At 38.8% G+C, this 24,762-nt stretch overlaps 1 protein-coding gene and 1 long non-coding RNA gene across 8 annotated transcripts in view; one reads left to right on the forward strand and one right to left on the reverse strand.

Annotated features, from left to right (window-relative positions):
* MITF (melanocyte inducing transcription factor) overlaps positions 1 to 24,762 on the forward strand; it is a 235,428-nt gene that overhangs the window by 138,604 nt on the left and 72,062 nt on the right. For all 6 annotated transcript variants that reach the window (XM_004482044.4, XM_004482045.4, XM_071212157.1 and 3 more), the window contains exon 2: positions 10,277 to 10,523. In XM_004482044.4, the coding sequence (XP_004482101.2) occupies positions 10,277 to 10,523 (247 nt within the window). The remainder of the gene's footprint in view (positions 1 to 10,276; positions 10,524 to 24,762) is intronic.
* LOC131276105 (uncharacterized) overlaps positions 1 to 24,762 on the reverse strand; it is a 173,773-nt gene that overhangs the window by 43,627 nt on the left and 105,384 nt on the right. The gene's annotated exons all lie outside the window — the stretch shown is intronic.

Below are 24,762 nucleotides of genomic sequence, written 5' to 3' on the forward strand. Positions count from 1 at the left end.
CTTGTCCCATGGCAAGCACTTTTGATTTTTGGTTTTTCCTTTTCTTTCTGACTGTAGAATGGTAACAGATACATTAATAAGCATCTTGTCTGCATTTCTGTGTATTGATTTTGCTCTCTTTGAGGGGAAAATACAGCAAAAATATCCAAACTCCAGAATAATCAGCTTGGCATAGAAATGTAGAATGAATTTGAAATCAGCAGTTTCAAAGAAATATTAAAATGGAGAAATCTTGAATGGATGATAGCTCCCTTCCCCTTTTAACATTTACTTTAAATGTTGTGATTAGATTTGAAAACAATAAGAAAAGCCTTGTCCCTCAGTGAATAGGCATTCAAGCAAATCACCTTATGCAAAAGCTACCTCTGGAGCTTAATAATTATTTACTGAACGTTCCTGGGTCATGAGAGAGGTTCTGATTAAGTCAGAAAAGCATTATGTTCAGCAGCTTGTGAAGGTGTGTTTAAAGACGGCAAGAATAATGGAAAAATACTAAATGTAGCAGAACTATTTTTAGAATTTGATTCTTAAAAAATAAATCCCTGCAAATGTTAAAGAGTGCAGGCTAAAGTTCATCATTTTCAGTAGACATCTTTAAAGGGCCTTATAGTTGTTTAAAATTTTTCTATTTTCTTATGTTTCTATTTTTGTTGTATTATGTTTGCTTTTATGGATATTTTAGATTTTTTTCATTGTCTGCCCTCAAAGCAGTTAAATTGATTATTTCTCTGAAATGATAGAACATCTCTGCTTTGTAAATCAGAAAATTGTTGGAGAAATGATGTCTGTTTGTTGTGGTCCATATTCCACACAAATATACTCTATAACTTACAATGATTTTTTAATATTAATTTTAAAAGCAAATTAATGGCTGGCATGAGCGAGTGAAACTTGCCATTCTGATACACATCCAGGAAGTGGTGATGTCCCACCTGAATTTACATCCAAATTAAATCTTAATTTCAACTACCGTTGGTTTAACCAATTTTGAATTTCTTTTCCAGTCAACTAAAATACTCTCTGTAGCTGCATCCTTCTCTTATAAACTCTCAGAATGAAATTCTTAGCAAAGATCTTGGGCAAAACTTGTTCATTGAGCTGTTGCCCATTAACTTTCTTATACACACAGTGTGAATTAATTGTTTCTTGCGTTTTTTCCTCTAGGAAAAGCAAGGAAACATCATAGCTGAAGGCAATGTGCTAAGAGTTTTGGCCTCCTAGAAAAATCTTGTCAGTTTTCACTAATTTTGAAATGTTAAGATACTTAGAATATACTAACTAACTCAGGAATTGAAGCATGGTATAGAAGAGAGTCATTGCCTACCTTTTACTCATTACTCACCGTGTGTACCGGGCACCATTCTAAACATGTTACCTGTTTTAATGCATTAAATTCTCATACAAGCTCTATGATGGGGTACTTTTTCCATCCCCATTTTGTAGATGAGAAAATTTAGGGTTGGGTGAATTAAGAATTTTACCCAAATCGTCCAGCTAAGAAGTGACAGAGCCAAGATTTCTACCCAGGTATTGTGGTTATTCCCTGTTAGGTTCTTTGGATTTTCATTTAAGATACTAAATGACTCAATACTGAAAGTTTCTTCCTCTGCCGTTTTATCAAATGGATTTCTACCACCTACAGATTTCTGAATGGCTAGACCATAACTCAATTTAGTTTTTAGGGGGATGTAATTAGTCCTGATAGCAAATCCATTTTCTAGCAATTGTTATTCCTTGTGTCCAGTTACTGTTGATTGTAAGGCAACTGTTTGAGGAAGAAGAAAAGCTATTAAATGTATACACTGATTATAAGATCTGTTTTGATTTTTTTTTTTTTGGAAAATGTGTGTATCGGGGTGAGGGGATGTTCCTCTCAGAAATAAGGAAATACCGTAGATCCTAGAGATGAGAGCTCCTGGGAATAATAAGGTGTTCTTTGTCGCTGCATGTTTGTTTAGGCATGATATGGAGAGCATGATTCAAGCAAATGGGTTGACAAAAGGTCTCCCAATACTTAGATTTTAGGATCATCTGATTCTGTGAGAAGGGGTATTATGTTAGGATAGAGATACCAAATTTCCCCATTGAACAGATATTTATTTTGCTGGTTTTTGAAGGAGAAATCAGGGTACTTTACCAAAGAAGTGGGACAGGATGCTGAGGAGGCATAAATCATTAAATCATTACTACTCTTTTGTAAGGTTGCCTCCTAAACCATGATAGGTATACACAGTCACTGTTCCTAAGACCATAATTCATAGCTTTGTCTTGATTTCAACAGAAACAGTTGCAAACTTTCCATCTTGGTGTACATGTCCTACACATGTAGTGACTGTTAAGTGATGGTAGTCTAAGGTTTTTGAAACTTCTCAGACCTATTATGATAGAAAAAGTTGTCTAGACAAGTGGACCGAGCATTCCCTGTGACTGATGCAATGATTTAAGTAGTGTTAGAAGGCCTTTCTCCTTCTAAAATTTCCTCCCAAATACTTTCCTATGCATCTCTGAATTTTGTCTTTAGATTGTCATAGTTTTGGATTAAAAAAATAATGTTCTTCCTTTTCCTTTTAAAATACGTAGGTGGAGTGTCAGGTCTTGCCACATCAATGTTAACATCTTATAGGGATTTTTTTTGAAGTACCGGAGGTGGGGTGGGGATTGAATCTGGAACCTCTTATGTGGGAAGCCGTCACTCAACCACTGAGCCCCATGCTCCCCTGAGTTGGTTTTCTCATTTGTTTGCTTGTTGTTTGTTTGTTTGTTTGTTTTTAGGAGGCACCAGGGACTGAACCCGAGACCTCCTATGTGGGAAGCAGGCGCTCAATTGCTTGAGCCACTCCCAATATCTTATAGGGAATTGATTTTTCTGAGCCTTTAAAAACATGGCAGGTATATGTGAATGGGAATCCATAGTTGGTCGAAATAAGTAAGAATTCTAGAATGTGGTCTAGGGGAAAGAAGTTTGAAATGAAAGACAGAAAACGTGTATGTGGGGTACTTTGACTTTGTGTATAGAAACCTGTAATTTATTATCTAAGCTGGTAACTTTACCAGAAAAATCTAGAATTTGGGGAGATTTTTTAAATTTAAATTTAAATTTTAGTATTTCTTCACCATTAAAATCCAAGTTTAATGATGTCAGAAGTCTGAGGATCTCAGTTTCTGAATCCAAACTGTGGAATCTGGTACTTTCACGTATAATGGGTTATACTCCCAGCTATTTTAAGTACAAGTGATGATATAGTTTCTGTTTCAGCTTGCTTTGCTGCCAAAAGCAGATACCATAAAATTGGGTTGTTGTTTTTTTTTTCATTTATTTTTAGTTATTTTGGGCCAGCTTTTTTTTAATCACCACCCCCGCCACCGCCGCTTTGCGGCTTTTTGCGTGCTGTCTCCTCTCTCTGTCCATTCGCTGTTCGTTCTTCTGTGTCTGTATTTACTTTTTTTATTTATCCTCAGCCCTTGCGGCTTGTTTTTGCTCCCTGCTCTCTGTGTCTGTTCGTTGTGCGCTCTTCTGTGTTGTTGCTTCTCTCCTATTTTTTTTTTTTTTTTTTGCCGCATCACCTTGCTGAGTCGGCTCTCCGCAGCACTTGTGGGCCGGAGGCACTCGGCGGCACCCAGGCCTGCGGCTCTCCACAGCGTGTGGGTGAACCTGCCTTCACAAGGAGGCCCCGGGACACAAACCCAGGGCCTCCCATATGGTAGACGGGAGCCCAGCTGGTTGAGCCACAGCCACTTCCCTTGGGCTGGCTTTTAACAATGGGAATTTATTCGCTTATAAGCTTATAGTTTTGAGGCCTTGAAAATGTCCAAATCCAAGCATCATCAAAAAGGGGATATGGATGTGAGAGGAATGGGGTGTGGGGGGCTGGGGAGTGGGGTATATGGGAACCTCTTATGTTTTTTAATGTAACATTTTTGTGTGATCTAGTGGGGTGAGGGGGTGAGGGGTATATGGGGACCTCATATTTTTTGAATGTAACATTAAAAAAATAAAGTGAAGGCAAAAAAAAAAAAGGCTGATTGGTTCCATGTTCAATTAAATCCTCACATGGAGCACTATTCTCTGGGGACTTGATTTCCAGAAGCTCAGAATTTTCCAAACCATCAGTGTCTGTTTTCTTTGTGCCCAGGAGTTCAGTTCTCAGTTTATCCTTTCCCTCTAGAATTTTACTATAAGCTGCAAGGAGAAACCAGGCGCACTTCCACATTTAGATATTTCCTCAGCTAACTATCTAAGCTTGTCACTGTAAAATTTTGCCTTCCATCTGGTATGCAGACTCAATTTTGCCAAATTCTCTGCCACGTTAAAGCAAGGATTGCTTTTCTCCTTGTTTGCAATGACACATTGATCATTTCTGCCTAAGGTCTCACACCTTTAGTGTCCATATTTTTACCGACAGTCTCTTTGAAGCAATCTAAGACTTTTTTATCAAGTACCTAACTATTCTTAGTACCTCTACTCATTACCCAATTATAAAGCTGTTTTTAACATTTTTGGTATTTCTAATAGCAACAGCCCAGGACTGAGTGGTCCTTCCCATTCCATTCCATCCAGCATGTTGAATTTTGCATTAGAAGGACTCTTTGGAGCCCTTACCAGGTTAACTGGAGGTAAGAATGGAGTGTAAATTTCCTTACATGTGGAGGATGTTGTTCTGGTCAAGGAATCAGAGTTGTGGGTTCATGGCCCAGCTCTCCTACTGGAGATTGCTGAATCTTAGACTCTTTACTATTAGTTTCCAAACCAGGACAGGTATTAGAATCAGCTGCAGAAATTTTGTAAACATACTGATTCCTGAGCCTTGCCTCGACTGATGTCAGAATTTCCAGGGATAGAGACTGGACATTTTTATTTTAGACAAAGTAGTCAGTTGGTTCTCTTGCAGCCAGCTCAGTACTTTTTGCATTTGGAAATCCCTGTAGCTTAACATATCCATGATAACTTTCTCATTTTATATAGTGCTAATAGTATTTGCCTCTCCTGTATCTCCACTGTGTATGTTAACATCAGCCATTTCTGAACATATCACATTGTACCCCAGTGTGAGTAAATGAAAGGCTTTGAGCTATATCAACCGAATGATTATAATGAAGATTATTTTTTATTTGAGAAAATGATAGGATTCTTATTTTTGTAACTCATAAGAGAATCGTAGGATGACTTATCTTTTCTCTGTGTCCCTGTAAAACTTTGTCAAGTTTTCTGAATTGAATAGGGATTGCCTGAACCTTATTAAACAGATCTGCTATGGTACAGATTTTTATGTTGGCTTGCAAAAAATTACCTCCTCATATCAAAAAAGTTGCATGCTCAGAGTTTAATAGCATTATTTTCTACTCCTAATTTTGACCTGTGTTCCAGTATATTGGAATATGTTCCAATCATTGTACAAAGCTATTTCCATATATTATCAATTTTAACTTTCACCCAAACACTGCGTGGTAGATGGTATTAAACACTTTTTTAATATAGAAAACTGAAGTTCAAAATGATTGACTAACTTGGCCAAGGTCACAAGATTAGTCGGTGGCAGAGCTGGACTCTATCTGAGGAATTAGAGAAAGGAAACACAAGGGAAAGTTTAACAGCTCTTTCAGCCTAGAGAGTAAGTTTCAGCTACAGACCAGATTCCTGTCTTGGTGACTGTGATATCAACACCAAAGACGGATTCACATGCTCAAGTTAAGGGGGTTTGGTGTCACTTTCAAAGGTGAGCGGTGGTCAGGCAGATGTCATTTAGATGCTGAGGTATTGGGAATAATGGAATTCATGATACACTTAAGTGGTTGATGAAAGCAGTGAAATAAAATATTTGAATTTAGTAGTATCCTGGGTAACTCAGAGCACATGTTCATGTATCTATACCATTACCAATAAGGTTGAGGCTTTGAATGTTAATGGGAAAATTTTAGTTCAGCAGTAGAAACTCGGCTCACATTTAGTAGCTACCTATTGTGCATACGCTGTATTCCTGCTGCTGTGCTAAGCACTTTAATTCTGCTAACGGCTCAGTCAGTCCCTGCAGTACCTTTGGGAAGTGCATTTTGCAGAGGCTCAGAGAGGTTAAATGACTCGGTGGAGATCATGCAGCTCAGCAGTGCCTGAGCTAGACCTTGAGTCACTGTTGAATGATACCCAGTTCTCAGGGGAGTTGCGTGTCTGGCTTCCATGATTTTGGTAAGTGCCAGTAAAGGCTCTTACCTGTTCTTCAGTTGACTTTCAAAGGGTGATTTCTTATGGCGAGATGTACATTTTCCCGTGGAACTAGATAAGAGTCAGATAATCTAGATAATTGCCTTAATTTCAAGACATCTTAGAAAAATTATGTGACCATGGCTTTAAATTGTGTAATTAGAAACCAGGTATTCCCTGCACTTGGCACAGAGGAAACACTGAATAACCATTTGTTGAATAAATGACCTTTAAATAATCAGATTAAAAAGAATCAGCTTATGGAATTTGGATTTTCTAGAGAAGATTGAGCTTCACGGGCCCTGGATGAGTTGTTAGCTTTTATAATTAAATACATTTGGGCAACTGTCCTTGCTTAGAATTAGTGGTTTCAGCATCAGAGCTTCATTTTTTAAAATAAGCATTGTTGCCACCAGTATGTTCCCACATGAACCTTGATTTTGAGTTTAAAACATTATGGTCATTTTGTCTTGTTAACATTTTGAAGTGTAGAGATTATCATCTTTAGTTGTCTATAAGGTGATAATTGCAGATTCAGTTTTTTCTAAGAGAAAGGGATGTTTAAAAGATTGAGGGCAGAGCTGAGAATCTGAAAGTCATCTTTAGCAACATGGAAATATCCCACAGAGAGTGTGGATAATGAAGTGACTATAGAGCTTCCTTGGCACATTTCTTTCTTTTCTCTTTCCTTTAAGATTTATTAAAATAATGTCAGTGGAGTCTAGTTAGATTTTTAGTGGGATTCATTTTATTTAAACTGGTCTATGTATAAATATGTACTTTTTCCTGATAGGATATTTCAGAAAATGCTTTAGATTATATTGTGATCAGCTTTAAAGCCTGAAGCCTCAGCGTGGTTGATAACTAGTAATTTTAATTTAAGATGTCTCAAGAATGCTTTACTGTTAATTGAAAGGATTTTTCTCCAGTCTCACAGCCAATGACTTGTCTTGAACAGCTAATTAGTGCGATTATTGCACAGCTGCATTTGCTACAGCACAAAGGTTTGCTCCTGTTTTTATCAAAAGGATCAGTCTCTCTGGGCATGTTTTAACCTGACAGGCTTTGAATAGTAAGACAGTTTATTTATTTATTTATTTTTAAATAGCCCCCCCCCCCCCCCGCCTTTTCTTAGCTTAGCAAAGTATGTTTGAGCTTTGAATATACACTCAAAAGTGGGAAAATCTGTTTTCTTTTGATGCTCATTTAGTAGAGCCTTACCAAGTGAATATAGAATATATTGAGTAATAGCTAAGCATTCTTATCGTGTGGATATTAAAATAGTAAGCAGGGTATTAACATCATTCAATTTCTGTGTGCATGTGTGTTTTTAACTAACAGTATAGGAATTGTAAATGAAAGAGGATTTAAGTTTTCTTAGATGCTAACAGACTTCTAAGAGATTCAGTGTAGAATTGTCAAAGTGTACTGTCTGTGATGGACCCAGTCTCTTTTCTTCTAACCAAATGGTGACTGTTGATCATGTAAGTCATTTGCTCATGTTCTTAAATTCGTTTCTAATGGCATATATTCTGTCATTGAAAAATATTATAGCTTTATTATGGTTTATGGGGAAATAAAGAAAAATTAATTTGTAATTCCGCTCTCACTCTGGCAACTGTTATCATTTGTATACATCCCCTGCAAGTATGTGTACGTGTACATACTCATACTTTACTTATTTTAATCAGAATGTAAATACACTTTTGAATCTTACTTTTCAATTTATTCTTATTGCATTTTCCACTTTGCTCTGTAGATGTACAACTTTTAAAAAATAATATTTTATAATTTCATTGTCATAGTGTATTTAACCATTCTTATGGGGCAAATTTAAGTTGTTCAGAATATTAGGCGGTTTGTAAATAGTTCAATAATGCAAAATTTCCAACATTTTAAATTATTTTCTTAGGAAAATTGTCCACCAGTGGAATTTCAGAATTAAATTTTATGAACAATTTTGTAGTTTATCGATATTACTAAGTTGTTTTCTTAAAGAATTGTAGTAAAATAATACTAGTAGCAGCTCAGAGTAACATTATCATTACTTTTCTTGTCTTGTACTTTGTAAAAATGGGATCATACCTTGACTTCTATTTTGTATCTCATTTTTCAGACTCTATTATATTGTGTATTCTTTATTCATGTCAATATATATATTTTATACCTTTTTTTTTTTTTTTTAGGAGGTACTGGAGATTGAATCCAGGACCTCCTGCATGGGAAGCAGGTACTCACCATTGAGCTACATCTGCTCCCCAATGAGAGTTTGTTTTCTCTTCGTTCTGTTTTTGCTTTTTAGGAGGTACGGGGTATTGAACCTGGGACCTTGTACATAGGAAGCAGGCTCTCAACCAGTTGAGCTATAGCCGCTCCCCTATGCCATTTTTAATGACTGCATAATATTAAATTTTATGAAACTACCATAGTTTACTGAAAGTTTCCCATGATGAGAATAAATAAAACTGTTAGCATAATTTTTATTATGTTGTTTTTGTGGAATTGTGTGTAGGATGTTTTGTTATCTGCAGAATTTGAAGGTTCTCATCTTTAAGGTGTTCATGAGGATGGTCTAATGATTTAAAGGTGGTTTTTTGGTGTTGCTTTTTTTTCTTTTACTTTTTTTCTTACCCCCCCCTCCCCCCGGGCTGGCTTGCTGTCTGCTCTGTGTCCATTCGCTGTGCGTGCTTCCGTGGGTCTATAGTTATTTTTATTTATTTCTCCCCTCCCCTTGCGGCTTGCTTGTTGTCTGTTCTCTGTGTCCATTCCATGCACGCTCTTCTGTGTTTATACTTGTCTCCCCTTTTGTTGGGTCACCTTGCTGCGGTGGCTCTGTGCGGCGCTTGCGGGCCGGGCCAGCGGCTCTCGGCAGCTTCAGGGCGGACCGGAGGCAGCTTGAGGGCCGGCCGGCGGCTCTCGGCAGTTTGCGGGGGGTGGGGGTTGGCTCTCCGCAGCATGAGGGCCGGCAGGCGGCTGTAGGGCGTGTGCGGGCCGGCCGGCAGCTCTCGGCAGTTGGCGGGGGCCGGCTCTTCGCAGCTTGAGGGCCGGCGGGCGGCTCTGGCAGCTTCAGGGCGGACCTGGAGGCTCTCGGCAGCTTGAGGGTCGGCCCGAGGCTTTCCGCAGCTTGAGGGCGAGCCTGCCTTCCCGAGGAGTCCCCGGACACAAACCCAGGGCCTCCGGACTGATTGAGCCACAGCCACTTCCCTTTCTTTTACTTTTGTTAGAAAGTAGAGACAACACTCAAGGAAGGTGCTAAAGATGCACATTCTTCCCTTTACTCAAGAGCAAACATTTTTTCTAAAGCAAGGATTCTTAATCAGGAGTCCATGAGCTTGAATTGAAATTCAAAAAAAATATTCTTGTGGGGACATGTTGGTGTAGGTATGATATATTTACTAAATAATACACAGTGTTGTGTACACTTAGTACGAGGTCCGTGGTTTTCACTTTAATGGCAAAAGGTTCCATGGAACAAAAAAGGTTAAGAACGCCTGTTCTAAACATATCTTATCCTAATCTTTTCTCAAAGGTTGAGGTCGAGTTCAGTGTTAACAGTCTGGCTCCAATGCATCTTTCATTAATGATTTTTATTTCTTATATTAGTAAAGTTGCCTTATGACAAAGTTCACCTTTTCTTCAAACGAATTCTTGTTAGTAAACATTTTAGACATATTCAAGGTACTTAGCATGTAGGAGTTATTTCACCAGATTCATTAATAAAAGCAAATCAATTTGTGGAACTCCGGGTGCCAGTAAGACATTGCTTCTTGGCCCTACACATATGGTGGTACTATATTTAGAGGTTACTAGGGTGTGCAGTATAAAATGTAAAAAAAAAAATTAAGCTGCTTGATAAAAGTGCCTAGATGTAATCAAGCTGACTTATTTTAATTCAACCACTGATGACTAAAATCCTGTCAACCTCTTGATTTTCAATTATGTGGAGTACCATTCTGTGACTTGATTATATTTGCACAGGCTCATTTCAGAATTTGGTGCAATTTAGGATACTCCCAAATGCAAACGAAGCATCTCATTAGGAAACTAAACGTTGTGTGTCTTTTGGTCTTCCCACCGCAGTTCCGCGGAGCAACCTGGGGCCTCCAAGCCTCCAATAAGCTCCTCCAGTATGACGTCTCGCATCTTGCTACGCCAGCAACTCATGCGTGAGCAGATGCAGGAGCAGGAGCGAAGGGAGCAGCAGCAGAAGCTGCAGGCTGCCCAGTTCATGCAACAGAGACTGCCTGTGAGCCAGACCCCAGCCATAAACGTCAGCGTGCCCACCACCCTACCTTCTCCCACCCAGGTGCCAATGGAAGTCCTTAAGGTACGTGAGCGTCTCTCTTGTTGGTTGAACCAACCTGCCTCTCCTAATGTCTTCCTTTTTCTAGGTGTTGTATTTATATGAGTGTATATTCGGTTATATTGACTAGTGTTAATCTTATTAGTAAACCCCAACTCCATTGATTCCTACATGGCTTTGTTTTTTAAAAGAAAGATGCTAACTACCGTAAATTCAGTAGTAACCCCCAATAAAGGGTGCAGGAGTATTAATACTCAATGAGAAATCTCAGGTAGGAAAAGTATTTGTTGTAATGACATGTTTCCATCTTTTCTTGGAAAAGTTGTTAAATGTAAAAGTTACTGGAAACTTGCCTCTTTGTATAACTTGTATATACATATATTCCTAACTATATTCCATGGCCATTCTTAAGTTTTTTGTTTTTCATTTTTGTTTAGTAAATCTTGGCTGTAAAATCTCTTTTAAAAATCTCTTAAGATATAAAACTGTAGAAGAGCTTTCTGTGCTTTAGGAACCATCCTTCGTAATCCTGTTACTGAAGTGAGTTGTCTGCTTTCAGCCTCTGATTTCTTGCTAGACTAGAAACTACCGGAGCTTGTTAGCGTCATTCTATCAGGGACATATAGCTTCCTAATTATTAAGTAAAATTGTAATGAGTCTGAGAATAGAATTCCATCTCACACATGTGCCTTCCACATCACATAGATATATACTCCTAGTTTATAGAAAAATATTCCAACTCCTTTAAATATGACTAACGCAAGGGGAGTTAAAAGGAAAGTAGGGGGATCTTCCTTACTTTTGTAATTGTTCTTTTTTTCCCCATTCACCTAATTGATTCATTTTAAAGAGTCCCAAGTGTTACTGTTCATTAAACAATGTGAACTTTACACGTTGGTGATTCATTGTTGATTCTTGCAATCATTTGTGTGCTCAGAAAAAACATCTCCTACTATTTTAAAGTTTACTATTAAAGTAAGTAGAGGGATGGTGTGTTATAATCAGGAAGCACTATATAATTTCTACCGGGAGGTTGGAAAGAGGTTCTTTAAAAACAAATTAAAGGTCAATTATTTTTGAAATACACAGACTCTTTTAAAATGTATTATCAAAATAATGAAGCTCTTTGATAGAGAAACCAACCAAAATTCTGCTAGAGCAGAAAAGATCCAAATGGTTTAAAATAAAATTTTACTCTGATTATTTGACGTTCTGGATATTGCCACAACTAGTGCATGTTTTATTCTTTCCCCCTTCTGTTTCAAGTAAAATCAAGATTTTTCTCCCTGAAATATATTATATATTGAATCTTTTTGCTCAGTTTAGGTGAAAATTGAAGTCACTACTGACTTAAGCTGTTACCTGGTGTTCACAAGAATATTTGTTTTTGTCTATACCTTAAGTTGTTTAGAGTTGTATTAAATAATATAAGATATAGAGAAATACATTATTATTCATTATAATAGTCTACGTTTTTAATCTGAGGGGCAAATTTTAGGAGCTAACATGGATTTGTACTAGTAGTAATTTATATTCAATTAAAAGGTAATGTTTTTATTTTAAAAATATTTTATGTTTAAAAAAAATCAATGTACTTATTAAGGCATTTGCATCAGATGGTGGGGGAATTGACCAAACTTGAATATGTTGTGATGTGATTTCTATACTATCTTAAAAATACAAATACTTTTTAAATGTGTTGGTACTGAAAATGTTCTTTTGAAAATTATTGAAATCAAAGTTTACATTAATATTGAACAATATTTCCATTGTCCTTAAATTGTTCTGTGTCCTAGTATCACTGGCTTGAGCTGCACTCTCTGACTTAGATCTGCCAGAAAACTATCCAAAGTTAAAGTGCAAATAAATTATTTCAGCTGGAAGACCTAGATTAACAATGAGCAATGGGTAAATTTATATCTCATGCTGAATAGAAATTTATCTCTTCCTCTTGTGCATTTTTACATTTATTGTATAACCTAGTTTTGTGTGACACATAAATGAAAAGAAACAATTATAGGGATAGCACTGTGAATAGGTTTGATCACTATTTAGTACCTTTAAATGAAGTACCAAATAAAATACATGATTTGATTTAAGGTGACAGTCTAAAAGATTAAAATAATATTTTAAAGGAGAGTATCATATAAGCAATTGCTTCAGACACTTAACTTAATACTTTATAAAAATAGATTATATAATTTCAAAAAGTTTTATGTATGTATATGTATATTTAATTTCGGCAAGTTTTAAAATTATACACATAATTATATAGGGTAAATGATGAATTAGCAATAAGAGTTAACTTGCTTAATCTTAGACCATTTTTACATGAATATAAGTTTTCAAAGAACATGTAATACTGAATGACTATTTTAGCACATTCTGATACAGACGATATTGAGTAAATATTTTCTTGTAACATAGCCTGAGTAAATTCTTTACTTAATTTTAAAGATTTAAATAGCTAAAATGGGGAAGCGGACTTGGCTTAACGGATAGAGCATCCGCCTACTACATGGGAGGTCTGCAGTTCAAATCCAGGACCTCCTTGAGCCGTGTGGAGCTGGCCCATGCGCAGTGCTGATGCGCACAAGGAGTGCCGTGCCACTCAGGGGTATCCCCCGCATAGGGGAGCCCACGCACAAGGAGTGTGCTCCGTAAGGAGAGCTGCCCAGCGTGAAAGAAAATCCAGCCCGCCCAGGGGTGGCGCTGCACACACACAGAGCCGATGCAGCAAGATGATGCAACAAAAAGAGACACAGATTCCTGGTGCTGCTGATAAGGATAGAAGCGGTCACGGAAGAACACACAGTCAATGGACACAGAGAGCAGACAACTGGGGGGGGGAGGGGAAAATACCTGCTTCTCAGTGGAGACAGTCACATATGGTAGCATGTGCTAGAGAATCCTAACTGTTTTGTAGGGCCTTGGTACATTAGAAAAGCCATAGTTTAGTTTTCACACTCACACAAACTCAGATTACCAACATTTTACTATTAGATAATTGAATGACTGATTTTGATAAATGAAATTAGTGTTTCCAGGCTAACCTTATTCTTTGTCAGAGTTATATTTAAAGTAGCTTATGAAGCTTTGTAAAGCTTTGGTTGAAAATTGTTGATACCTTCTGGTAAACTTTGTGCAAAACTACTAGGACCAGTGTTTGGAATGCAGCTTAGATGACAGAAATTTGCATCATTCATTTCTCACTCACTGTACATTTGTGAGGCTTTGCAATATTAGCCTGTGGTTTCTATACAGATTTAATTAATTTAGGAATTTATTCCTATTATAGATATACTTCAGAGATACTGTAGATTTGGTTCCAGACTACCACAATAAAGCAAATATTGCAATAAAGCAGGTTACCTGGATTTTTGGTTTCCCAGTACAAACAAAAGTTATGTTTACACTATTCTGTAGTCTACTGAGTGTGCACATACCATAATTTTAAAAATAGTTTAGGGCAGCAGACTTGGCCCAGTGGTTAGGGCGTCCATCTGCCACATGGGAGGTCCATGGTTCAAACCCCGGGCCTCCTTGACCCATGTGGAGCTGGCCCATGCTCAGTGCTGATGCGCGCAAGGATTGTCCTGCCACACAGGGGTGTCCCCTGCATAGAGGAGCCCCACGCACAAGGAGTGCGCCCCGTAAGGAGAGCCGCCCAGCGTGAAAGAAAGTGCAGCCTCCCTAAGAATGGCGCTGCCCACACAGAGAGCTGACCCAACAAGATGACGCAACAAAAAGAAACACAGATTCCCGTGCCGCTGACGACAACAGAAGCAGACAAAGAAGATGCAGCAAATAGACACAGAGAACAGACAACCGGGGTGGGGGTGGGGGGAGAGAAATAAATAAATAAATCTTAAAAAATAAAATAAAAATAGTTTATTAGGGAGGCGGATGTGGCTCAAGTGATAAAGCCTTTGCCTACCATGTGGGAGGACTTGGGTTCGATCTCTGGGCCCTCCAGGTAAAAAAAAAAAAGAAGAGAAAGCGTGCCTGCATGGTGAGCCAGTGCCTGCATAGTGAGCAGAGTGCCTGTGCAGTGAGCCTAGTGCCTGCCTGTGTGAGTGCCTGTGTGGTGAGCCGAGTGCCCACGTGAGAGCCCTTGTGGTGAGCCAGTGCCTGTGTGGCAAGCCAGTGCCCGTATGGCGAGCCAAGTGCCCACGTGGTAAGCCGAGTGCCTGCGTAAGTGCCTGCAAGGCAAGCCAGTGCTCGTGTGGCGAGCCGAGTGCCCATGTGGTGAGCCAAGTGCCCACATAAGTGCCCACATGGTGAGCCAGTACCCGTGCAAGTGAGTCACGCAGCAAGATGATGACACAACAATAGAGAGACAAAGGGAAGAGTCAAGATCAAGTGCAGCAGAGACCAGGAACTGAGGTGGTGCAATTGCCAGGGAACCTTTCTCCACAGCAAAGTTCCCCAGGATTGACTCCTGGTGAATCCTAAAGGAGAAAGACAAGAAGAGAAGACAAAAAGAGAAATAGATGCAGAAGATCACATGGCAAATGGACACAGACAGCAAAAACAGCCGGGTGGGGGAGGGGCAAAAATAAAAGTCATACTCTAAAAAAAACACAACACTTTATTGCCAGGGAGTGGATGTAGACCAGTGGTTGAGTTCCTGCTTCCCATGTATGAGGTCCTGGGTTCAATCTCTGGTACTTTCTGAAAAAAAAAAACTAAAAAAATGCTGTTATATAAGCCTTTAGAGAGTCTTAATCTTTTTGCTGGTGAAGCATCTTGCCTTGATGTTGATTACTGCTAACTGATAAGGATGGTGGTTGCTGAAGGTTGGGGTGGCTGTGGCAATTTCTTAAAATAAGACAACAATGAAGATGTCTGCATCAATTGACTCTTCCTTTCATGAAAGATCCCTCTGTAGCATGCGAAATTGTTTGATAGCATTTTACCCAGAGTAGAACTTCTTCCAAAATTGGAGTCATCCCTCCAAGACCTGTAGCTGCTTTATCAGCTAAGTTTATGTGATATTCTAAGTCCTTTGTTGACATTTCAACAATATATACAGCATCTTCACCAGGAGTAGATTCTATCTCAAGAAACCACTTTTCTTTGCTCATCCGTAAGAAGCAACCCTTTACGCATTAAAGTTTTATCATGAAATTGCAGAAATTCGATCACGTCTTCAGGCTCCACTTCTAATTCTAGTTCTCTTGCTGTTTCCACCATATCTGCATTACTTCCACCACTGAAGTCTTGATCCCCTCCAAGTCATCCATGAGGGTTGTAATCAACTTCTACTTAATTCTTGTGAATGTTGATCTTTTGACCTTCTCCCATGCATCACAAATGTTCTTAATGACATCTAGACTGGTGAATCCTTCCTAGAAGGTTTTCAGTTGACTTTGCCCAGATGCACCAGAGGAATCACTCTGTATGGCCCATACGAAATGTATTTCTTAAATAAGAAAACTTACAAGTCGAAAAGTCTCCTTGATCCACGGGCAGCAGTATGGCTGTTATGTTAGCAGGCATGAAAACAACATTCATCTTATTTTTTTCATTTTATTTTTTTTAAAGATGTATTTTTTTATTCATTTCTCTCCCCTTCCCGCCCCCCCCAACCCCACTCCATCGTCTGCTCTCTGTGTCCATCTGCTGCATGTTCTTCTTTGTCTGCTTCTGTTGTTGTCAGCGGCACAGGAATCTGTGCTTCTTTTTGTTGCATCATCTTGTGTGTCAGCTCTCCATGTGTGCGTCACCATTCTTAGGCAGGCCGCACTTTCTTTCGCGCTGGGTGGCTCCTTACAGGGCGCACTACTTGTGCGTGGGCCTCCCCTACGTGGGGGACACCCCTGCATGGCAGGGCACTCCTTGGGCACATCAGCACTGCACATGGGTCAGCTGCACACGGGTCAAGGAGGCCCAGGGTTTGAACTGCAGACCTCCCGTGTGGTAGACGGACGCCCTAACTACTGGGCCAAGTCCGCCGCCCACCTTGCACTTTTATGTTATGGAGATGACTTCTTTCCTTAAATCTCATAAATCAACTTCTGCTTTAAACTTTTCTTCTGCAGCATCTTCACCTTTCTCAGCCTTCATAATATGGAGGAGAGTTAAGACCTTACCCTGGATTAGCTTTGGTTTAAAGGAATATTGTGGCTGGTTTGATCTTCTATCCAGACCACTCAAACTTCTCCATATCAGCAATAAGACTGTTTCTCTTTCTTGTCACTCTTGTGTTCACCAGAATAGTGCTTTTAATTTCCTTCAAGAACTAGTCCTTTGCACTCATAATTTGGCTACTTGTTTAGTGCAAAAGGCCTAGCTTTTGGCCTGTCTCAGCTTTTGGCATGCCGTCATCACTAAACTTCGTCTTTCCTAGCTTTTTTTTTTTAGGAGGCATAGGGGGGTTGAACCCAGGACCTTGTACATGGAAAGCAGGCACTGAACCACCTGAGCTACATTCGTTCCCATTCTGCACTTTTGATTTGAAGTGAGAGAAGTGTGACTCTCCCTTTCTCTTGAATAATTAGAAGCCATTGTAGGGTTGTTAGTTGGTGTAATTTCAATATATTTGTGTCTCAGGGAATAGGGAGACCCAAGGAGAGGGAGAGAGAAAGGAATGACCAGTTGGTGGAGTAATCAGAAGACACACAGTATTTATCAATTAAATTTACCATCTTACATGGCATCCCAAAACAGTTACCAAGTAACATCAAAGATAATTGATCACTGATCACCATAACATAATAATAATTTAAAAGTTTGAACTATTTCATGAATTACCAAAATATAACACAGAGACATGAAGTGAGCACATGCTATCAGAAAAATTGTGCCAGTAGACTTTCTTGACACAGTTGCCACAAACTTTCTGTTTGTAAACAAAACAAAACAAAACAAAACAGCCCAATACTTGAAAAGTTCAATAAAGTGAAGCACAATAAAATGAGTTATCCCTATTTTGCTTTTGCTGTTGGTTGGCATGGAATGCTTAATCTTACCATTAAACATTTACAGATTAGAGGTATTCCATAGATTTCTCAAGATTAACTTGGTACTGTTGGGTATTGTAATTTGAGGATACTTCTTTACCATAAATATTTTATCACTTGGAATGCATAATACTTTTTTTTTTGCAGTAGTGAACATACCTGCAAATTAATTTGCAAATTACAAATTAATGTAAAAGTCATTAAGAACCATTAATGGAGGAGGTGTTGATATGTTAGTCATACAACCTGAGTTCTGAAATTTGATTTTACTTCTTTCAAACAAAAGCAGAGTAACCAGGGAAAGACCTTGTAGATGTGTGTTAGGTGCAGAGCTAAATAAACATCATGGTACCACTGCATTATCCTCTGCACATACCTTCAGCATCTGTTTTCACTGTCTCGTCTTCCTACTAACCAATTATAGGAGCACCTGGTTAGTCTGGTCTTAGACTGGCAAGTTCATCAAGATTTCTTTCCCTCCACCCCTCCCTCAAATGGGACCCCAAAAGTTTATAGCTCAAAAACATTAGTTTTTAGTCTGAAAACTTTTCTCTGTTTAGAAATGTGTAGGACATTTGCAAGGATTTCCCTCTGCCCTTTCCTCCCTCCCTCTTTTCCTCCCTCCCTCTTTCCCTCCCTCCCTCTTTCCCTCCCTCCCTTCTCTCTGAAATGGATTGTGCATTGAATTTTTCCTTTCTGCTTGGGAGAAAATCTGCATGAATTTAAGAGAAAAAGAAGAAGTTTTTTGCTACTTTAATGTATTTTAAGTAGTTTGAAGAAATGCATTTTTAAAAAATTTTCAGGTTTTTTTTTTCAGACTACCCCAGATAATTCAAGGAGTTGAGAAAATTGCTCTGCTTGATGTTCAGAAACACATTCTTGCAGGGCCCTCTACACTGTAAACTGAGTTTACTGTTGTTATTTGTTTGGCAGCTGTCTCCCATTTTGATAGAGATCCTACTAGTCAGGATAGCAGTCCTGCTTCCTAGTTAACCTGTGTGCTGTGAGCAACTAGCATTCCATGAAATTTCACTAGTGAAGGAAAGGTTGGCCCAACTGCTGGCCTTTCTCTGTAAATTATGAAATCTACCTGGAATAGAATTTTCAAGGTGTCACTTATTTTTTTAGGTATAATACAGGAACATCAGAAATGGTGTGTGGAGTTATAGGTGTGTTACGGATTGGCAGAAGTGACTTCTGCACCACACAATAAGCTTAGATTTTGTTTTTTTTATTTACTTGGACAGGAATTCAGAACCTTAGTAGGATCACTGTGGCCTCAAGAAGCAGGAACAGATGCAGCACGTCTCAGATCAGCTTGCCTTGGTCCCCTTAGTTAGGGACCCCGTTGCTAGAGATGCTGTCCACGTAACATAAGGACCTGCTGTGTCTGAGAATTCTTGTAATGCGATAGTACATTCATACATGGACAGTTATATACTTAGGCCACATTCAATGTGATTTACACAAACACCTATGAGCCTTGATTTCAGGGACTGCTTAAAAACATTGTTGTTCTTTTGTTTTTTTAATTAAAATCAATGTTTGCAAGGCCACATCCTCATTCATGGAGTGAAAAGGAACTCAGTTCACAGGTTGCATGAACAGTTCTTCACCTTCCCAGAGAACCCTTTTCCAGGCGGGGTCTTGGAATCTTCTGCAATAGTGACGTAAATCTGTTCTAGTTCACAGAAGGACATTCTTGCATTTGTACTATTAATGACAATTCTTATGCACACCTCTGGTTTCACTCCGCTCTTAACTTGTAACCAAACTAAACAATGTGGAAGAATAATCCAACAGGAAACTCTCCCTCCCTACCATCCCCTCCTCTCCCCAGTCATGCTCCCTGGAGGTAACTCTTATCAGTTTGGGGTGCAGCCTTCCTGCCTTTTTCTGTTTTCCAGTCCTGCAGTTGCCTATTGTTTGAGTGAGGTCTGAAGAAATATCTTAGGCAGTTTTGATGAGGTAGACATAAACCCTACATTCCTCTTGGTTAACATTTGCAAGTGGAAATGGGAGATAGAATTTCTTCTCCTTCCAGGTTGTCTCTATTTTTGAGAATACTCCTCCAAACTCTGCTCTTCCCTGGGCAGAACGGGGTGTGCATACTCTGTGCTTTGAAAGCAGTTTGATCATTCTGGCATTACAAGTGTGCGTCCCTTTGCATGGGTAATTTGCTTCCCATGCTGCTTTCTGAGCTTGTCTGGGTAAGGATTCAGTAATCTCCCAGTTGGCTCGAGAGGGTGTTCCGTAAATATGTGTCACATTGATCAAGTCAAATTTAACACATCCTAAGTAGAGCAAAAATCTCAGTGCAAGTTTATTAGTTGTAGACTCAGTTATCTGTCTGCATTGCTTTTAATAACTAGTTAACTAGTCATTAAACACTGGCTGACAAAAGCCTTCTTTGCTTAGGTTTTTAGGCCCAGTCCAGTTGAAAGGACAGATCCATGGGGAGCAACTACCCAAAACAAAAAAACTCGACCTTTACACAGCTAAGTCTGTGAATTGATTCCACTTTTCTAGGGGGAAAAATTGAAACATTAACTTAGTACTATTGGCATAAAATGAAATTATGTCTCCTCCTATGACTACACTATCATTTTTGTGTAGCCAAGGGGTGTAATAAAATCTGAATGGCTTGGTTTTGCCTGGTTCTGTGAAGGACCTGCTGTGGTTAATGGACAGGTTTGGGTAAGTATGAGAATCTCTAAAAAGTCTTCTCCATGGACCACTTTGCAGTCACTGAAGTCACCTGGTGGGTTGATATAAGAAGGGATTCCTGCTCAACTCCCTTCCTGTCTTCTGCTTTTAGAGGAGACAGGCTAATAGGTACACTCTACTTTCATTTACCCAGTTCTCATAATTCCATACTACTGTGGGTTAGGGTAGAATCTCATGGAGGATATTATGTCCTGGGGCCTGGGAGTGAGGACTGAAAATCAGAGTGGACCTAGCTTTCTCTGACTCTGAATGGTCATTTCCTGTTTTGTTTTTTTAAAATATGTTTTTATTACAGAAGTTGTGAACTTAAAAAAAACAATCATGCACATATGTGGAATTCCCATACGACACCCCTTCACCAACACACCATACATTTGTGGAACATTTGTTGCAGATTATGAGATAATCGCATCAGACTATTACCACTAACTATGATCCATAGAATATATTCAGCATATATTTTCCATACTCCCCTATTCTTAACACACTACATCTTGGGCATTGATACAAGAACATTACAGTATTGGGTTAATGTAGTACATAGGTTACATTAATTGTATTTTTCCCATGTTTCTTCACATTCCCACCACCCTGCAATAATGACATACATCTGTTCTAGTTCACAGAAGGACATCCTTGCATTTGTACTATTAACCACAATTCTCATCCACCTCTGGATTCACACCATTATTCAGTCCCTAGATTATTCTCTAGCTTTCTTTCAATAATGGTCATTTCTTTTTAACGTTATGAGATACATCCTCCTCCAGGGGAGCCAAAATTGGTTCTTAGGTGGGGTGTGTGTGAAAAAATCTTAGATATAATGGTTTGTGGTCCTCCAAAGGGTCACAGTACGTGAACAGATACACAACTTATCTGTGCTGTTAAAATTTCATGGAGGTGGAGATGAGGGAGAGACAATTAGGAAAAAAGTGCCAATAATGAAAAATGGTTGAGAAACATTCTGTAGTGGAATCAGCATCTCTCCCCGCTTTATGTTGTATTTAGAGAACTTTTATTCAGGCTCCTGGAGATGTGGCGCCCACATGCCGTGAGCCACATGCTGGCCAGCCTCCTGTGTCCTCTGAAAGAACTGTTGTAATAGCAGTTGTGGTTAGCATGGGCCAGCTTTGCCAGCATCAACTCATTTAATCCCACGGGAGGTCCGTGAAATAGTTAATATTAGCATCCCATTTCACAGATGAGGGAACTGAGGGAAAAGGGTTAAGTCGCTTATCCAAAATCATAAAGTAAGGGGGGGCAGTCAGGATTTGAACTCACAGCTTACATCCCCTAACCTCTGCATGGTAGTTCCTCTACTAGAGTGAAATGACATGAGAAATTTGAGGAGGGAGAGGTGGTAGCAGTCTTCAGCCTCTTAAAGGACATGGTAGCCTGCGTCCTGGAGCAAATGCTTATCACAGAGCTTCAGGCCATAGCCTAAAACTTTTATAGGCATGACTGGTGTCAGTGTAGTACTAAAGGAAGTCACTTGGAGGAGGAAAGGCAAAAGTGTTCCTCAATGCCATGGACATTAATTATTGGGTGTTTGCCATTGTAGGCTGAATACTCCACATCCTTTATCTCATTTAATCCCTCTAACAATCCTATGGGATAGATAGAATAAGTCCCTTTTTCCAGATGGAGAAACTGAGGCAGAGGGATGGTCACCCAGTTTGGCTCCACAGCCTACCCTATCTACCTCCAAACACCCTGCTGCCTCCTGTATTTACTACAGAGCTTAAGGACATGCTATAAATGCTTGTAAAGAAACACTAGTGAAAGAATCTGTTAGAGCAAAGAGGAAATCAGAAACCACAGAGAAGTCTCACCAGCTTAACATAAAGATAAATGATCTTAAGGATTTGGAATTAGTAGTGATTAAAGTATCACCATGTTCCAGATGAAAGAATTGGGTGCAATGTAATGTATAAGAAGACTATATGGCTAACTTGATGGTAACTTTTGATTGAGTCTTGGCTGTGATTATTGGGCAACGAGCACCACTGTGCAGGTCTGTAAAAACATTTAAAAATCATAACTGCAGATCACTGACATTCTGAAGATTCTTGATGGCCCAGGTAATCACTGTTCATATGCTTTGCAGTTCTATGTATTTTAATAATCTATTTGTTTTGTGTTAATTGGTTTTTGAAATACCAAATTTGATAGATCTAGCTCTCTCTGATTCTGAGTGGTGATTTCTTTTTCTTGTGATGAGATTCATCCTCAGCAGAGATAATATTGCCCCCAAAGGAGCCAAAGTTGGTCCTAAAGTGGGGATGTGTCTTTTAATATAAATTTTACCATGAAATTCTGGTTACATTCTTTAGTGACTCTTCCCCCCCTCCCTTTGCAGTATTATAACTTTTGCTATGTTTTGGCATTTAATACTGGAACCTCATCCATTTCTGGCTATTTTTCTATTTGCTTTTAAATGAATGTCCTCTGTACTAAGTCTTATATAAAAGGGTCACTAGTCTCTTTCACAAATGTCACCTACTTAATCCCAATAATTAAAGAAAGGATTTAAATTTAAAATGGACTTTCTATAAGTATGCTCTTGAACAAGAGAGATGGTAGATGGGTGTAAGCAAAATCTAATTTTAACATTGACCTACTAAAATAAGTGGGTGGGATCGGCATTTAAAAATATGTAAATCAGTACAGTGGCTTTGCTCAAGGTTATAGCTGCAATCAGTACTGGAATATTGGCTCTTACCCAGAATGCATTTTTTTTTTTTACTTCTTTGAGTTTCAGCCTGAAATTTATGGAAAAATTAGCTTCCAATAATATACCAGTCTTTCAGTTCTTGTTTTTAAAGTTAGATGTTTTTGTGTATTAATTTATAACTTGGAGAAAATTAGATGAATCAGAATTAGAGCAAAGAAAGTGGATAAAATATAAGGCAGAAATGGAGTTGTTTGATTATGTTTCAAAAAGTAGAGTATGTCCTAGGGAAGGATCTAGATGAATCTACACTAAACTGTTACTTCTACAATGGATATTGGGATTGGAGATGGTAGTAGTCAAAGGGTTTATTTTATTTTTTTACTAGGAAAGCATATGTATGCATTCTTTATGTAATTGAAGTGAGTGCCTCTAATGCATTTTATTTGAGTATTCCAGAAGTTTTGTCTACTAACAACTTTTTGAGGAGCATAATTCCTCTGTTAGGTGAGTTTATTGGACTTATGCACATCATGTAACTCTAATAGTCTTCCCCAAAGGAAAGACAGCAAGGCATAAGGATCCTGATAATTAAAAATGAACAGGGGAGCAGATGTGGCTCAAGTGGTTGAGGGCCTGCTTCCCACATGGGAGGTCTCAGGTTCAGTTCCTGGTGCCTCCTTAAAACAACAACAATGAAAAAACCAACTCAGGGTTGCCGATGTGGCTCAGGGGTTGAGCTCCGGCTTCCCATACATGAGGCCCCGTGTTCAGTCCCCAGCCCCAGTACCTCAAAAACAAAACAAAACAAAACAAAACAAAACAAAACAAAAAAACACAAAAGGCTTTGGAGTCACAAGGTTGTATATAATTTTTAAAAGTAATTAAGAGGCCTAGATTTGAAAAAGCAAACTTCAGATTTCTCGAACCTTACAACCAGAGCATAGCTTTGTCATAATCTCCCCTGTTGGCCCTGAGGTTTTTATAATTAAAATTTAAGGGCTGGAAATTTTGTTGAGACTTAATTAGATGTGACAGACCAGAGACATTCCTGCCAGTTAGGAAAGGCTTAAGAAATTCTTATTGGTTAACTTACAAATATGTAACATTTTTTCTGAGTAATGCATGGTAGTTCAGACCGCCAAAGGTGACAAGATTAGCTCTGTTTTTCTAGTGAAGTAGTGAAAATTAGATTAATAAGTACCAGGCAAAGAACCTTTTCTTTTTTGGATAGAAATCTTACCTTGAGTAATTCTGTCTGTGGAAATCGGTCCCTTAATTAGCCACATGTTCTTTTGACCTCCTGGGAAATAAGTACGGGATAAAATTGGGGATCAAGATGGAGAGGCACATTGACTTAGCACACGCCACAAAGTAATTCATCTTGGAATGTTGGTAATTAGTCCTGCCTCTTTCAACTCTTGGCTTATTTCATAAAACCAGTTGACTTAAAATAATGCCTGCTGATTTATTACCAACACGTTTCAAGACTGAGTTTTGGCTAGTAAACAAAAGCAATATTGTGCAGCATGGAAATGTGCCCTCTTGTTTTGGTGTTTTGACAAATTCTGAAGGGCCATTTGTATTCCCCTATTAGCCTTGTTGCATTTTTTTTTTATCCCATTCAGTATTTTACTAGGTTTTCTTTTGTCACTTGGTGAAGAGAAAAGGGGAGCAAATAAAAAAAGAAAAGAAAAATTCTTGGAGGTTGTGGATATGAGGTGCTTGTCAAAGTGTATTAGATCAGTACGGTTTGATGTTATTTAATTGGAATCCTTCGTCTGGTAGTACCGGCTTTTGGTCCTCTTTTCTTGTTAAAAGTGTGGTGATATTTATAACAACCAGGTCAATCTTAAAAGATGGATTTATAAGAAGCACAGAACCTTATGACTTTAGCTTG

This window comes from Dasypus novemcinctus, chromosome 26 (assembly GCF_030445035.2).
Source record: "Dasypus novemcinctus isolate mDasNov1 chromosome 26, mDasNov1.1.hap2, whole genome shotgun sequence".
In the NCBI taxonomy this organism is placed as follows: Eukaryota; Metazoa; Chordata; class Mammalia; order Cingulata; family Dasypodidae; genus Dasypus; species Dasypus novemcinctus.